The 17,717-nt window shown below is 46.5% G+C and overlaps 1 protein-coding gene across 1 annotated transcript; it reads left to right on the forward strand.

The window, feature by feature from the left end:
- Positions 1-1,056: 1,056 nt before the first annotated feature.
- On the forward strand, positions 1,057-16,119 carry FXN (frataxin). The gene is made up of 5 exons (XM_080668969.1): positions 1,057-1,277; positions 2,441-2,538; positions 7,208-7,328; positions 13,569-13,666; positions 15,521-16,119. The coding sequence occupies exons 1-5, from the start codon at positions 1,110-1,112 to the stop codon at positions 15,669-15,671; spliced, it is 636 nt and encodes a 211-aa protein (XP_080525095.1). The 5' UTR covers positions 1,057-1,109; the 3' UTR covers positions 15,672-16,119.
- The last annotated feature ends 1,598 nt before the right edge of the window (positions 16,120-17,717 follow it).

Genomic DNA, 17,717 nt, shown 5'->3' on the forward strand with positions numbered 1-17,717 from the left:
TACAGGAGGAGGAGGAGGAGGAGGAGAAGGGGGAGGGGGGAGGAGGAGGAGGGGGAGGGGAGGGGGAGGAGGGGGGAGGGGGAGGAGGGGGAGGAGGAGGGGGAGGCAGCCTTGTGTTCCTGTTGCTATGGCTGTGTAACAGATTCCCCAAACACATACAGGTCCGGCTGAAACTCAAGCCAACATCTCTTATGCTCAAAAATCCTTGGGGTCTGGAATCCAGGCAGGACACAGCAGGGGCAGTTTGTCTGTGTTCCATGGCGTCTGTGGCCTCAGCTGTGAGACTCTAAGGCTGGGGCTGGACTCACCTGGAGACCAGTTCGCTCACATGTCTAGTGGTTGATGCTGGCAGTTGGCTGGAGGCCTCAGTTCCTATGTCATCTCTCTGCTTGGGTAGTTTGGACTTCCTCAAAATATGATGACTGGTCCCCAGAGTGAGAATCCCCCCCAAAACTACATCCTTTTAAAGACCGGGAATTTATATTCTTTTGCAATATACAACTTAAATAAAAATTTCTTTTAAAATGCATTAACAACTTAATATTGTGCACTGGTTAGGGTCCAGGGCCTGTGCAACAAAAACATCGCAGAGATTAATTCAATTTATCCTTACAACCCTATGCAGTAGAAACTTTTATAAACCCCATTTTACAGATGAAGCACAGAGGTTAATTACGTGCACACTGGTCCCACAGCTAGCAAGGGTGCAGGGTCCGGATTTAAACCAGGCAGCCCATGTCTGTAACCTATACCGGCCGCCAAGTAGCTTTCAGACCTGCACCCTGCCCAGTTCCCAGCAAGACTGCAGCTCCCACATCCCTCCTGGCTAGATTGTCTGCAGCAAAGGGTCACTAGGCTAAGGTCTCCGCGCTCAGGAGCCTTAGTCACTCGTTCATTATGTTGTCCAAGAAGGTCTCTCCGTTTTTGTTAAATACACGAGAAGTGCAACGCTGGGAAGTTCTTCCCGAGGTCTAACCTCTGACCCTTTGACAGAGCCCACGTAGGAGCCCGTGAGCGCAGCGCTGAGCCGCGGCGCCTGAACCCGCGGCCACTAGGGGTCGCCGCGGCGTCCCCGGCGGGAGGGCGGAGCGGCGCAGATCGCCGGGAGCATGTGGACGCTTGGACCCCGCTGGGCTGCCGGACTCCTGTCCCGCTCGGCGCTCCGGGGCTCGGTCCAGACCCGAGCTGGGACCCTGCGGCCGGCGAGGAGCATCGCACTCTGCGGCCGCCGATACCTGCGCGCCGGAACCGCTGCGGCCTGCGCGCCCCGCCAGGCGGTGAGTACCCGCTCGGCCGCCGCCCGGGCCGCGCGCCGACGCAGAGACGCGCACGCCGGCGACGCTCTGCGCACGCGCGCCGCCCGACTCGCGCGGAAACCGCGCGGGCGGCGGGCTGAGCGGGGCCGGGTCTGTGCAGACAGAGCAGTGCCCGGCGTCAGTGACCAGCGTAGGATGGGCTGTGGCTGTAACTGCGGTTGTCACGGCTACTCTGACTGCTCCTTCAGAGCCAACCCTTTTAAACAAGTCGCCTGCGCTCCGCACCCCCTTGTCCTCCTCCTCGGTTCACCTCTCAGCCCGTGCCCTCTGCCTTCTTTCTAGCCAAGGGCATGATGGCTCACGAGCCATAACTGGCAGCCTCTGACCCCTTCTCTTAGTGGTAACCAGAGTGGCCTTTGGAGAATGCAAATATTATCACCAACCTCTTATAGCCCTTCGGTGCCCCCCGCCCCCAGGATGAAGTCCAGTGGAGGTTCTCCCTGTGCCATCTCCACTCGGGCTGCCCCACTTTTCTCTCCCTTCACAGGTCCCTGCCCTCCTGCCCTGGGGTAGGTCTCTCCACCCATTCCCGTTATTTTCTCCACTGGCCAGCTGGTCAGTAGGGTTGGACATAACGCAGACTCGCTGGATGCTCAGCAGTTACGTAGTGAAAGAAATTCAACAGGCCCCATTGTCTCCTGCAGATCATTTAATTAATCAGATCTGTCTGCAGTCAGAACCTCTTCTGGGCGGCAGTGACTTCTGCCTCGTGCTGTTCCTTGTTGCTTGTTTTAGTCAAGTGCTAGGAGTGTCACTGATGCCTCAGGGTGTGAGCAGCGCTGCCCAGTAGATCTTCCTGTGACCATGGACCACAGCCACGTGAGACCGCAGGACACTCGAAATGTGGCCCATGCCACAAAAGGACTGACTTTTTACATTTTATTTTTGTTGCAATAAAATTACATTTAAATGCTGCATGTGGCTCGTGGCTACCATACTGGATAGCACAGGCTCAGAGAGAGACTCATTGTAATACATTAAAAGAAAGTGAAAAGTCCTGAGAAATACACCTGGAAAACTCTAACATGGTTACTCTCCAATGTAGAAGTGGTGATATTTAAACATTCACGAATGGACTGTAATATACTGAGAAATGGTAATGTTCTTCTTAACTTTGGCTTTAGGGTTTGAGCTTCTACTGCCTCAACCAGATTCTCAATGTCAAAATGCAGAATGTCTGTTTGATGAACTTGAGGACAACAGGAAGTTTGGGCAACTCAGGGTAAGATAAACACATCTTCCTCATCAGATATCTCTCTCTCTCTTTCTCTCTCTCTCTCTCCCCCTCCCCCCCCTTTCTCTCCCCAACACACAAACCAACATATATACTACACATACACACACTTCTATTAACCTTTTTTCCCTTTTCTCTTACCTGGACCATCCCATACAGAACCCGTTTTCTCCCTCAGCAGCATCACGCTCATACATCTCTCCACATCACTATCTGCCGTGTTATTTTTCATGAAGTATTACATTTTATGAATGTACCATAATTCATTGACCCCATCCCCTAATGTTGGACATTTAGGTTGTTCCCAGAGTTTTGTTATTATTCTCTCTGATGTCTTAGTAGTTAGGGTAGTACTTCACTGTGCTCTGCGTGGCCAAGGCCAGGCCGCCCTGTCCAGGTCTATTCCACAGAAAGCGGCAAGAGCATGGAAGGCCTGGAAGTGGCACTGGACCCTCACTCACATTTCAGTGGGAAGGACTTGGTCACATGGCCCCACCTAGCTGCAGGGAAGGCTGGGAAATGCGGTCTTGTGGGTGCCCTGGAGGAAGGAGGCGATGGGCTCTGGTGGAAAGCTCCAGTCTACCCTCTTCCACTGATGCCTGCACGGACCTCCTTCCACCCTCCACACACACTGCCTCCAGCCCCACGGCTGCAGCCGCAGCCCCTGTGGTCACTCATCTGCCTCAAAGGTCAAGATGTCCAGGTGCTGTACAGGCCTCTCTCTCAGGTCTAGGAGTGGCATCTCTGACTTACACACACACACACACACACACACACACACACACACACACACACACACAGCAGGGCAAGATAACGACTACCACAACTCCCATTCAGAAAAGAGACATGTCCCTGGCCTGTGGTAGTGACGGAGTCCCCCTAGGCAACACTGGTACATCTGGCAGAGGGGGATGTTCCTCCATGAAACCCCAGTTCTGCCACCCCGGAATATCCTCCTTGGCCACAGGGGAGCAGGCAGTGGGGAGCGTGTCCTGCTTGGGGTCAGGCAGCCTTTGCTGCCCACTTCCTGCTGGTAGCACTTGGGCTTTCAAAGGCCCTCATGTCTTTAAGGCTTCCGCGGGCTCTTGTAGGCCAGACTCATTTTCCTCTGATAACAGCATTTTTCTCAAAAACCTAGTAGGCTTCTGATCTCTTTACCCTGAGTCAGTCCTGCAGCCAGTAGCCACATCCAAATTTCTTCCTTTGGCTCTTCCGTCTGCGTGCAGCCTGTAATCCCCCAATGCTTAGTTTCATCCCGCCGACCTGCAGCTGTGCCAGTTCTCTCCAGGTTCACCTTTTCCATGTCGCACCAACTAACAGCAAGGAGCCTCCCGTACACAGGAACATTCTAACCATCCCCACAACTACAGGTGTTGGGAGCAGGCAGCAGGTGCACAGGACCTCGAGAGCGCGCGGCCTGCTGTATCCGTGTGCGTTGGCCCCTCCACACAGCCTCCGAGCCAGTGCTGCGAGCTGCCTTCGTTAGGCTTTTGCTTTGTTGGCACCCTTTCCAGCTCCTCCCTGCACAGAGTCTCTGCTGCTGTCCCCTTGTCCCTGCAGCGGGTCTCCAAGTGCAGTTCCCTTCTTCAGGGTCTACTTCTGGCTTCTGGGAAGCACACCTTGGTTCTGCTGTGAGTAAGAGGACAGCCCACTCCCGCTGTGGCCCCACTGGCTGCTGTCAGGTAGCACCTGCCAAGCTCTTGCCTTTGAACTTTACGCCTGAGTCAGCTGCGTCTTTATGTTCCCACACTCCTCAGGACACATGTCAACCTCTGCTCCAGGTTCTCTCCAACACACCCAACCAGGCCCACCACTCTCTAAGGAAGAGCCCCTTACCATCTCCTCATCAGTCCTGTAACCTTCCCCACATCTTACCCTTGAGGCGGGGGGTGGGTGGTCATATGGCAGCTCTTTCTGTCTTGCATGAATTATTTAACAGCCACTGGTGTCTTACCTTAGGCCTCCTGGAAACTCAGACGATGGCGTTGTCTGGGACACGCCTTGTAGCCTACATGTATTTCCTCACAGAGGCACCAACGCTCATACAAGAAGTTTTATCAGGGCAGTGTTTTTATAGTTACAATTCACATACCATGAAATTTACCCTTTAAAAAATGTACCGTTTTGTAGTTTTGAGAATATTCACAGGTTGTGCAACTTTCACCACGAACTCCAGAACATTTTTATCATTCCACAAAGAAACAGCATACCCATTAATAAACTCTCCCCATTCCCCCTTCTCCAAGCCCCTGACAACCACTAATCTACTTTCTGTCTCTATGGATTTACAGCAGTTTCTTAAAATTGAAAAATAAGAGTGTCTCCAAGTTTTAAGTATATAGCTTGATAAATTTTTAAAAAATGAACATAGCATGTAACTCAAAAATAGCTCAGGAAGTAGAATGTTACCAGCCCCTAAAAACACGCCTCCTGCTCATTTCTAGTTATTAACCCCTCCCTGCCCCAGAGTAACTACCATTCTGATTTCCAATAGCCTGGATTAATTTTGCCTGGTTGTTTACTTTATATGAACTGTATCATTAAATATAAATATGTTTGTGTGTGGCTTCTTTCAGTCACCATTATGTTTGTGAGATTTGTCCATATTGTTATATTTATAAGGATTTCTGTTTTGCTATATAGTATTCCATTGCATGAATATACCACGATATATCTGTATTACCTATGGGTACTTGGGCAGTGCGCAGTCTGGGGCTATAGGGTACTTCTGCTATGAACATTCTAATATAGTGCATACCTTTTGGTGAACCTAGGTATGCATTTTTTTATTATTATTAAAGTATAGTATAGCCCTGGCCGGTTTGACTCAGTGGATAGAGCGTTGACCTGGGGACTGAAGGGTCCCAGGTTCGATTCCAGTCAGGGGCACATGCCCGGGCTGCGGCCTCGATCCCCTGTAGGCGTAGAAGAGAGCCAACTGATGATTCTCTCTCATCATTGATGCTTCTATATCTCTCTCCCTCTCTCTTTATTAATATAATAAAATATTTTAAAAAGTATAGTATAGTACAGTACAGTATAGTTTTATTATAAAGTATAATATACAATATTATATTAATCTCAAGTGTACAACATAGTGATTCAACATTTACATACCTTAGGAAATGATCACCTCAATAATCCAGTAACCATCTGTCACCCTACGAAGTTATTACAACATTACTAACTGCATTCCCTGTGCTGTACATTACATCCCCATAACGTATTTATTTTATAACTGGAAGTTTGTACCTCTTCATTCCCTTCACCTATTCTGCCCCTCCCCCACCCCCGCCACTTTGGCAACCATCACCTTGTTCTTATATCTATGAGTCTGTTTCTGCTTGGTATGCATTGCTGTTGGGTATATACCCGAGTGTGGAACGAATGGCATTTGTCTATATTCACTTTAGTGGATACTGCCCCATAGTTTTCCAAACTGATTGTCCCATTTACTGGCCCATCAGCAGTAAATGAAAGCTCTGCTTGCTTCACTTCCTGGCCAACTCTTGACATTATCTGTCTCTTTCATTTTAACCATTCTGGAGGTATCTTATAGCAATTTTTAAAATTTTCCTGAAGACTAATCAAGTTTTACACTTGTTCATATGTTCATTGGCCACTGGAGGTCTTTTTATTGAATGAAATCTGTTCAAGTATTTAACCCATTTTTCTATTGGGTTTTCTTTTTCTTATTGATTGGTAAGAGTTCTTTATACATTCCAGATATAAGTCCTTTTTCAGATGTGTGCAATGCATATACTTTACCCCACTTTGTGGTTTGCTGGGCATAAATTTTAATTTTAAAAGCAATGGAAACCTCATCGTCCTGCTGAAGGGGATAGGTTGAGTAAATAATCTATAATAATAAAAGCGTAATATGCTAATTAGACCGGACGTCCTTCTGAACGACCTTCCGGGCGAAGCCAGGGCTGCGAGGGAAGCCTGGGTCCTGGGTGCCAGAGGGAAGCCGGTGCCAGCAGCTGGGGGAAGGAAGACCTACTCTTGCACAAATTTCGTGCATCGGGCCTCTAGAATAAAATAAAATACTATGAAAGTCCATATGTGCTAATATGGGACAATTTCCAAGACGTATTAATGAAAACTATAATGTACTTCATTTGTATATGGAAAAGAATATAACATTTTTAGAAGGATACAGAAGAGGCTGTCATCATAGTTGACTCTGGGGATGAGGCTGCCTGTTTGGGAAGAAAAGCTTACTTTTCTGTTAGCCCTTCATACTTTTTATTTTATTTATTTTATTTTATTTTATTTTTGTTGATCCTCACCCAAGGATATTTTTTCCCATTGGCTTTTAGAGGGAGTGGGAGGGAAGGAGGGAGGGGGAAAGAGAGAGAGGGAGAGAAACATCGATGCGAGAGAGACACATTAATTGGTTGCCCCAACTGGGACAGGGTATCGAAGCTGCAACCCAGATACATGCCCTTGAACCTGAAGACCTTTCAGTGTGTGGGCCGACACTCTTAACTACTAAGCAACACTGGCCAGGGCTGTTTAAATTTTCACTCTGTACGCGTTAGCTACTTTCCATCGATTTTATAAATCTAAATGAAAAATAAATGTGGTGATTTGATGTTAGTAAAACGGAGCGGTTTGGTGATCGTATTTTTTGGTGGTTTTTGTTTCCCTGCAGCTCCTTGGATGAGACCACCTATGAAAGACTGGCCGAGGAGACCCTGGACTCCTTGGCAGAGTTTTTTGAAGACCTTGCAGACAAACCTTACACATGTGAAGACTATGACGTCTCCTTTGGGGTACCTCTTCACTTACTTTCATTTCCCTGTTTCCTCCCTAAGAACTTTAGCTCACTAACATAAAGGATTCCCCTCCAGCAGAGGGAAGCATCCAACAGCACATGGTTAAGGGTGAGATCAAAAGGCTAGGGTTCACGTTCCAGCCCTGCTCCACAGGCTTGTCACCTTGGGTGTGTCACTCATCTTCTTTGATCCTCATTTTTGCTGAAAAATACAGATTCTGAAGCTTCATTCGAGACCCATAAAGATAAATCAGAAAGGGACCCAGCATGTGTTTGTCTCATCAGGCAGGCGTGTGGAACACTGAACAAGACCACTAGTTTTAGGTAGGATAAGATATTGCTGAGAAATATTCTGACTACACTGACAGGGGCCCCACTCCTGGGAGATTCTGATACAGTAGGTCAGGGTGCATTCATAGGAAGCATTTTAAAAGCTCAACTGAAATTCTAATGTACATCCTTGGGTCCCATCCCTAAAAGTTTTTTTTATTTTTTTAATATATTTTTATTGATTTCGGATAGGAACGGAGAGGGAGAGAGAGATAGAAACATCAATGATGAGAGAGAATCATTGATCAGCTGCCTCCTGCATGCCTGCTACTGGGGATCAAGCCCACAACTGGGCATGTGCCCTTGATGGGAATCGAACCCGGGACTCTTCAGTCTGCAGGCCGATGCTCTATCCACTGAGCCAAACCAGCTAGGGCCCTAGGAGGTTTTATTTAACGGATACGGGGTGCAGCCCAGACAAGGCATTGTGGTTTTAAAGTTTTTAAATCCCCTCCCCAGTTGACTGTAATACACAGCTTAGGCCAGAACTTCTGGACTGAATGAAACTTGAGCCCCAGATCCTGGAAGCCAAGGGAGTGCTGGTCTAAACCGACTGGCCACCAGGTGGCAGACCTTAGCAGTTGTCAGCCTTTGGATTTAGAATTACTGTATTGCTTAGGCCTTTGGGAGCAGTTCTGTTTTGCCATTGGGAGAAAATCCCCTGCAGAGGTTAATCCTCTTGACAGCACTTAATTAATATCGGGAAATGTCATGAAGTGTGCATGTTGGATTAAACCGTGGAATTATTTAGGACACCCAGCTGTCAGGCTAAAGTGATAGAAATACTGTTGGATATGGCTGTTGGAGCTCTGGATAGAGAAGGGACTCCCTCAGAGGGAGCAAGCAGCCTGACCGGTGTGGCTCAGCAGGTTGAGCATCATCCCATGCACCAATAGGAGCAGGCAGCAAAGTCTGGTTGTAAGGACAGCAGGGACTTGGTAAAAAATAGAGACAATGGGCAAGACAGGAATGAATGCCTTCCAGGCAGTTTTAATGGTTACTGGCAGCAGAGCATGCCGCAGCTTCCAGGCAGGGTTTTAGAAGTGCCTATGCAGATAGCCTCAGAGGGATGGTTCGAGCCAGGGAAGTTACAGGCCCCCTTCTCCTAGCTACCAAGGGCTGTAGCTAAAGGAAAATCAAGTCTCGGGCTAAACTCTGCCACACAGGCAAGCATTTATTAACAGGTCACAAAAACAGTTACACCACCTATTCTTATAGGATTGCTGAAGCCCCACCTTGACCCAAATACTTTGCATAAATGTTTTATTAGAAGCAGCTGTGCCAGTATTCCAGCAGCTGGATCCTGCCAACCTCACTGAGTCCAGCAACAAAAGCTTCTGCTCAGTGGTGGATCACAGGACCTCACTGAGTCCTCCCTCCAGTGTCTCCCTGAACAGTGATTCAGCTGCTGAGCTTTCCAGATCCTATAGCCCAGGGGTCGGCAAACTCATTAGTCAACAAAGCCAAATATCAACAGTACAACGATTGAAATTTCTTTTGAGAGCCAAATTTTTTAAACTTAAACTATATAGGTAGGTACATTGTTATTAACTTAATTCGGGTCCTCCTAAGCTGGCCTTTGCTAAAAACTCAAGGGGCCAAAGAGCCGCATGTGGCTCGCGAGCCGCAGTTTGCCGACCACTGCTGTAGCGCATTCCTGCAAGGGAAGACGCACCTGTCTGTTTTTCCAGCCAGTCCATATGCCTTGAGTACCATTCGATTCACCAGCATAAAATTATTCCTAGCAAATTATTTGCTGAAGACATATAGTAGCTGCCTCTGTAATTTAGACTTCTCATTAAATACTTTGAAATGCTAACTATCCTGAGGTGTGATTCCTGATTAGAATCCTTCAGGTGCTAACTTACATATTTCACATATAAGACATGTCAATGTAAGAAGCATTCAAACCTTTCGAGAATTTTTGTGAGTTTTTTGAGCCAAATTGACAACAATGGCCGGGAAGCAAAATCTCAACAGGTTGAGAAAATGCTCTGGAAAAATGGCAGTTCTGCACCCTGCTTTATAGATTATGATCAAAGGGGGACAGAGAGGACGTAAGTGGGTTACATGAAATCCATTGGTGATAGATTAGGGAGGCAGGCGAAGGCAACGTGGGAAAACTTCTGGAATTGGATAAAAAGTAAAATGATAGCCCTGGCCAGTTTGGCTCTATGGTTAGAGCATTATTGGCCCGATGACTGAAGATTTTCAGGTTCGATTCTGGTCAAGGGCATGTAACTCGCAGTTGCAGGCTCAATCCCCAGCCAGTCCAAGCGTGTGCAGGAAGCAACCAGTCGATGTCTCTCTCTCTCACTCTCTCTCTCTCTCCTTCTCCCTCCCTCTCTCTCTCCTTCTCCCTCCCTCTCCTCCTCCTCTTCCCCTTCCACGCTCTCTAAAAAGACAATCAATGGGAAAAGTATCCTCAGGTGAGGATTAACATAAAATAGACACATACTTCTTTTACACGGATGGGGATGGGTACAGGGTAGTTAACAGTCAATAATTAACTCGATGACAATGGGGCTTTGTGACCTCTGCTCTGGTGCAGTATCTAATCTTTGAGGGGTCCAGAAAAAGGAAATCACTTAGACATTCCAAAAGTATGTTATCGCGGATGCAAAAAGACAACAGGCTTAATTAAGGTAAAGATTGACTTTTGTCAGGGAAGATTCTGGCCTAGGACATGACTGCCTGCCATAAACTGCCTTTAGTTAGGACGTTTTCATTTCAGACCCTCCTTTGTGGCTGCTCTAGGTCTCTGGGTTGTAAGGCCGCCACGCAGGCCTCCCTGAGCTTGTCAGGTGGAGTGTAGACAGCAGAACACCTCTAACTCTGCTCCTTGAGCTTTCTTGGAATACAGTCTCTCCTGCCCTCAGGGCTCTGGGGAAAAGAAATTTTACTCTACGCTCCTGGGTTCTTTCAACTGCTCTAATAAATCTACATAAGACAGATTAACAGGGGGAAATAACCAAATTTAATTACATACGGACACAGGGGAACCCCACATATTAGAGTCAGAAACCCCATATACATGAGAGGTTCAGGGACCTCAGTTAAAATGAGGTATGTATGGCATCCTGAGCTGAGAATGAGGTACGGCGCCATGGGGCTTCAGAGGGGAGGAAGGTCATTGCAGAACAATAAAAAGAGCAAATGTTTTGTTATTAGAAGTTTGCCCTGTCATATAAATACGCCATAAAAAGTTATTTCTGGTAATAACTTTTATTATGGTCAAGGCCCCAAATATAAATCCCTTAAGGGAGAGGTAAATGTTTCTCTTGGGGCCGCAGGGTCTCCATTGCCTTGCACTCAAAATAATCCACATGCCAAAGTGGCACATGTTGGGGAGGCCTGTTCTGAACCGCTCCAGGGTCCCGTTGGGTGTGAAGCCCTCCAGCTGCTCCAGGCAGACTGGTCCTCCCTTGCCCAGCACTCTGAGGGTGACTGTGGGGCACGATCACCCTGTGCTCTAATTGTCTGTTTGCACATCAGCTCCCATGATGGGACTGACTTCCTGGCAGAGGGACACTGTCCATTCTCGGGACCCCAACGCCGGGAGGAACATTGCCACGTAATAATGTTGACTCACTGTGTAAACTAAATGGGGCCCACGTTCCTCTCCAAAACACACTTTCATTGATGCTACTCAGCATTTATAGATATTTTGCCAACTTGCTGCTGGCCAAGTTGGCAAATGAAAACAGTAATCCAGATACACCCAAGAATGCATTCGTTCTTTAAAAGAGAGAGAGAGAGAGAATTTGCTTGTTGCCCTGTTCCTTCATGCACTAAGTTGCTGACCTATTACTGCTATAGAGCACGGGTTTCTTAACCTTTGGAGGTCAGAATCAGTAAGAATCTTTCTGCTCTAGACCCTCTCCTGAGAAAAGCTTCTCCACACACCCATCTGTGCAGCTTCAGCTTCAGGGTGGGGGCCGTTTGCAGATCCCTTGAAAACCACCTCTGGGTCTCAGGTTATGGATACTTGCTTCATAGTCATTATTCTTAGTCCTCAGTGGGAAGTCAGTGTCTGTTTTAGGAGTGTGGAAAGCCACATATACTAGAAATCCCCTAACTTAATGTGCTACCCCATATGTGTCTATTTCCATAAGTCAGTTGGTGACAACAGAAATGGCTATGTTTGCTTCCACTTGTGTAGAGCTGCTATTGACGGGCAGGAATGAATGAGCCTTGCCAGCTGTGGCCGGGGTCTGTTCTGATTAACTGGTGCCTGTATTTCAGCAGCTGCTACTAGTGAAATGTCTCTAACTCTCTCACACACGCCGCCGCCTTTAAATCTGTCCACATTCCCAGAATAGACGCAGAGGGCTACCTCAGGAATAGCAATAAAGAGCGAAGCAGGCCTCTTCATCTGGTCTATTGCAGACAGTTCCAAACGCAGTACGAACTCCTGGAGAACCAGTAAGGCAGCTCATTTCCTTCCTGCTCTCGCACTTTCCTTCCGAAATAGCTTCAAGCTCCGTAGAGGGGGGAAATCTAATGACACACAATGAACAGGAAGGAGGTGGGGGTGGTGCGTGTTGAGACTTTCTGCCTTGCATAACTTGGCCCTTAACTTTGACACAAGTTATCACATATCACAGTACCTGGTTATCCACCGCTTCTGCTCCCTCATTCATTCATCCACAAATGTATTTTGTATCCATCCAGTATTTTGCATGAAGAATGGGTGTTCTAGACACTGAAGATGCTAGGATGAACAGACAGATCTGCTCACAAGATGCTTCAAGTAGCGGAGGGTAGGGGGCACGTTCACATTCACATGATTTATTTTCCCAACGTCCCTATAATTTCTCTGCTTCTTTTTAATCAGAAAAAAAAAAGTTATTTAAAAGTAACCCAATAGCATCCTCCCATCCAGGCCCATCAATTAGGTTATTCCTGGTACTTTCTCCATCCTTTTTATAGCTCTGTGTGTGTGTGAACCAAACACAAAATGTAAGTACCATTCGGGGCCCCTGGTTTGGACAGGGGCTCTGTAAGGCCCAGGGAAAGGACGCTGTGGGTCTCTGCAGGTTGTTCAGGGATGGGGAACAGCGAGAGGCTCCCCAGCCCCCCAGCTCCAGGAAAGGGAGCTGGCGGTGTAGCTGTTTCTTTACTATCCAGGGAGTTCTAAAGAGACCTCAGGCCTTGGGACTGACGGGCTCTTTGTTGAAAGAGTATTTTCAAATTTAAATGAGCATTTATTGAGCAAAGTTGGACCAACTGGTCTTTTGAAGAATTCAGGGCTGTTGTAGAGGAAAATAAAGCTGGGAAGGCGCATCTGAGAAGCTGAAGAGATGCCTGGGAAGAGTCTGGAAATAAAAACTCTCGTCTGGAGTGTCTGCCTTCTCCTAGCAGCGTCGGGGCCAAGACGAGCAAAGTGGATGGTTCAGTTCCTTCCTTCTTTCTTGCCTGGTTTCCTTTTTTTGGTAATGAGCCTATCCTATCTCAGGCTTGGGCCACCGTGGTACACCAAGAGAGCTGGTGTCTGAGGTTTTTAATGCCCTTTAGCATGTTCCGCTGGCGGTGGAGCAAACTAGGCAGAGATGGGCATGCGGATCTTCTGTGCTGCAGCTGTAATACCTCAGACAGGCCACTCAGCCCTGTGTGCCTCCGTTTCCTCCTCTCTAGAGGGGAAGAAGGATTACTTTCGCCTTGCTGAACTCACGGGGAAGGAGGGAAGGCACTGTGAGACAGAAGTGTTATGAGTCATCATGGTCTGATTCTGAGAGCAATGTTCTTTCTGCATGACCTTCTTCCTATTTCTAAACACCAAAGACATTTCTATATTCCATCCTTATATGAATGCAAAGTGTTGGGATATAACAAAAAACGAAGCAATTATGATGAAGTGATAACTTTTTCCTTTTTTCCTCACGATTTTGTGCACCCGATCCCCTAGAGTGGTGTTTTAACAATTAAACTGGGTGGAGATCTAGGGACCTACGTGATCAACAAGCAGACCCCGAACAAGCAAATCTGGTTATCTTCGCCATCCAGGTATGTTCCGAAGTCAAAGTCTCTCGTTGTTCAGCTTGTTGGGGACCACTGAAGTGGGTGCCCCCCTTCCTGCTTCAGAGTCTGTGTAAGCGAACCTTTCCTGAAGTCTGACAGCATGCCTCCTTCTCAGGAGGAAAGTTTACTCTGGTTATGTGACTTCTGTCTGTTGATCATTTGGCTGCTGTAAGTGGATATTGGGTTGTGAACAAGATCTGAAGTGAAACATTTGTCACTTGTCAGAACCCGGCCTGGACAGTTTTTCTCTATTAAATCATTGCCCTGCTTTTTAAAAAGCCACTTTTGATATTGCAGCATCTGAACAAGCTGTACTTTGTCTTCAAAGCAAGTTAAAGTTTGACCTCTGGTTTGTTTTGAGCATCTCAGTTAAAGGTTAGTTGAATCCCATTTGCAGAGTTGAGCTATGTGCTCTGTGGGGTTGGGAGAGTGTTTTACACCGCTATTCCAGGCATTTAATTCCTGCTGCCTTTTCCATTGATGTGCTTTCAGTCTAGTGGGCTAAAAGGTTGTGTTGAGATGGCCTGTGCTGCATCGCAAAGCCTGAGAACATGCAGGGAGAGCGGGTTCCTCCTCCTCCTGGCTGCAGTTGAAGTGGTTATAAGAAAGTAAAAGAGAAACGTCCACTGAAAGCTCGTAGGCCAACCTTTGGGTCATTCATTAACACTTCCAAAGAGAACATACTGACTGTGAATTGGGAAAGGCTCAGGTATAACTAGACATAGAATTCTTTGAAAGCCTGATGGCGTTTGCATTTTTTAAAAATTTAACTTGTCACCTGCCCCAACCTTGATCTCAGTTTTAGGCAGTTAATATACTGTTGGTTTAATAAAACATTATGCCCCCCTCATCCCAACCACATCTAGGGAGTACGTTATAATTCAACAAAAATGACTCCAGAAATCACTGTCATTTCTGGTAAGGCCCTTAATCACAAATTGATTGCTTTTTTAGCCTATGCTCATTTGAAGTTGAGGGGTTTCACCCTGTGTGGGCCAATTAGCCTGTTCTCTTTGGCCTCAAACAGTGGTCTCAGCCCTAACCGTGGCCATGCATGAGGGCTGTACATTCTTATCCTTCATCTTCAGAGGAACCAGTATGAGAAACTGGGTGGATCCGCGCAAGTCCAGCCATCAGCTCTGGGGATCTGTGGCTTTGAAACATTGGGCAGGGCACCAGAAGCCACGGTGATGGCTCCACTAAAAGAACTCTTTGTTGTGTCTGGAAACTGAAAAGTCCGTATCGTACTTGGACACACATACCAGCAACATGATCCTACCCCCGCCATGTTTAGAAGCATATACTTCTGGATAATAAATTCCTGGAAATTCCAAGTTGTACTATTTTTTTTAATCTGTAATTCATGATAGAAATCTGGAGAGAAAATCTGCCAAGCAGACATTTTCTTTCTTTCTTTCTTTCTTTCTTTCTTTTTTTTTATAAATATACTGTTAGTGATTTGAGAGAGGGAGGTAAAGGAAGAGAGAGAGAGAGAGAGAGAGAGAGAGAGAGAGAGAGAGAGAGAAACATCAGTGGGCTGCCTCCTGTACACCCCCTACTTGGGATCGAGCTCACAATCCGGGCCTGTGCCCCAACGGGGAATCGAACTGTGACCTCCTAAGTCCATAGGTCGATGCTCAACCACTGAGCCACACTGGCAGGGCTGTGTAACTATTCTTAAACAGGAAGACCCTGAGACAAGAAGTCAAATATATGCCTCATTAAACATCACTTTCTAGAGCTTCACTCCAGTCAGTTTTTTGGTGGCAACCTCTGCGGAATCAGTGTTTCTTCTAAAGCGTCGTCCTGGGGATGAGCTGTGTGTGTTTTGTCTTGTAGTGGCCCCAAGCGCTACGACTGGACTGGGAAAAACTGGGTGTACTCCCACGACGGCGTGTCCCTCCATGAGCTGCTGGCCGCGGAGATGACGAAAGCCTTCAAAACCAAACTGGACTTATCTTCTCTGGCCTATTCTGGAAAAGACACTTGATGCCCAGCCCCGTTGGAAGGACAGTGGAAGCTCCAAAGCCAAGACCCAGCTTCCTTCTGCAGCCGAATGTCTGGTTTGTTCCAGTCCTGCTTTTGAGGGCAGTTGCATTGTGGGTAACAGCTCTGGAAAAAGAATAGGTCACCCTCCCACCCTACCTCTGACTTTGGATGATTAACTTCTATAGCGTTTTTGGACTTATTGTCTGATTCCCTCCCTCACATGATACCCTCTATCTTTACAATGCCTATATACCCATGCCTATATATTTAACCTTGCAACAAAGAAAAATAATAATAAGGAAAAATTCTGAGAGGAGAAATGAATTGGCTTCACTATTTGTTCTTTGAAGGACTTGGTGAAAAACTGCATGAAGAGTGACTGGCTAAACTCACCATTGTCTCAAAATGAGACTCATTAAAGAGGGCCTCTAAGTGTTCCCACGCCTCTTGAAAACATAGACACTTAAGCCTGTTACTATTGAAGTGTCAGTGGCAACTCGGGAATTCTCAAACCAAAGACCATTCTCTCTTTGTGCTTTGTGTCTGCCAGGGTGTATGTAGCCTGCAAGGGGTATCTCGGAGATATGGTGCTGTTTCTCCCATACACACATATACAGGGTGTCCCAAAAAATGCATACACACTTTGAATAATTATTGATCCCAGTGGGTTAAATCTGAAAAGAAAGAAGCATCAACTGAGGCTATCAGCTGTTAAAGTGTGTATACATTTTTTGGGACACCCTGTATATGCACATACACATATTTAAATATGTTTGAGTGTATGTATTTTTTTAATCTTTTTTTTTTTTTTAATTTTAGGGTCAGTATAGAATCAACTGCTGCAGCACAGGCCTGAGAATGCAAAAAGTCTCCCAAAGTCAAGAGGGGGGAAAGGCTTCTCCATAAGCTCACAGATGTATAATAAATGAGGAAAGGGAGCCGAGGAGGCTCTTTGTAAATGGGGAAGGGCCACCCAAATGAGAGAGATGTTTGTGTTAATGCAAAGAAACCTGGCTTACACTTGGCTCAGCCCAAAGTGCTGTTTGTCTCTGGCAAGATTCACGTACTGGCTGGACCTCTGTTTTCCTGTGTGTTAGATGAGACAATTGGGTTAGATAGAGTATAGTGGATTCCCAGTTCAGACAGCCAGCTTCCTATCGGGCAACTTAACAGGCTAGCTTAATTACCTCTGCTAGGCGAGGGGATGACAGGAACCATTTTTTTTAAGCTTTAGAATAAAATATATGATTATTAGAATTACTTGAATGTCCACTGAATTCATGTTCAAATAATAACCTTTATTGTGCCCTTACTGTGCTAATATGCTATAGACTGAATGTTTTTGTTCCCCTAAAATTCATATGTTGAATCCTAATCCCCAAAGTGATGGTATTAGGAGGTGGGGCCTTTTGGAGGTGATTAGGTCTTACGGGGTGAGCCCTCATGAATGGAATCAGTCCCCTTATCAAAGAAACCGCAGAGAGCTCCCTCACCCTTTCTACCATCACGGGACACAGCAGCCTGTGAACCAGACACTGAGTCTGCTGGGACCTTTATCTCAGACTTCCCAACCTCCACAACTGTGAGAAATAAATTATGTTGCTTGTAAACATCCAGTTTATAGTGTTCTGTCATAGCAGCTTGAATGGACTAAGACGGCCTGCAACACCATATGACCTCATTTTGATACTTTCAGGAACATTAAAACTCATCTAAAGTTATATCCATTATTTTCTTACTAAAGAAAGATTTATTAATAAAACAATGGAAACAGCCCTAGCCAGTTTGGCTCAGTGGATAGAGCATCAGCCTACAGACTGAGAGGTCCAGGGTTCGATTCCAGTCAAGGGCATATGCCCAGGTTGTGGGCTCGATCCCCAGTAGGGGGTGTGCAGGAGGCAGCAGATCAATGATTCTCATCATTGTTTCTATCTCTCCCTCTCCCTTCCTCTCTGAAATCAATAAAAATATATTAAATAAATAAATAAAGCACTGTAAACAAATGTTCAATGGGTATTAAAATTTTCTTTTTTCAGAAAGAACATTA

The sequence above is a fragment of the Plecotus auritus genome (genome assembly GCF_963455305.1).
Source record: "Plecotus auritus genome assembly, chromosome: 5".
Classification (NCBI taxonomy): domain Eukaryota; kingdom Metazoa; phylum Chordata; class Mammalia; order Chiroptera; family Vespertilionidae; genus Plecotus; species Plecotus auritus.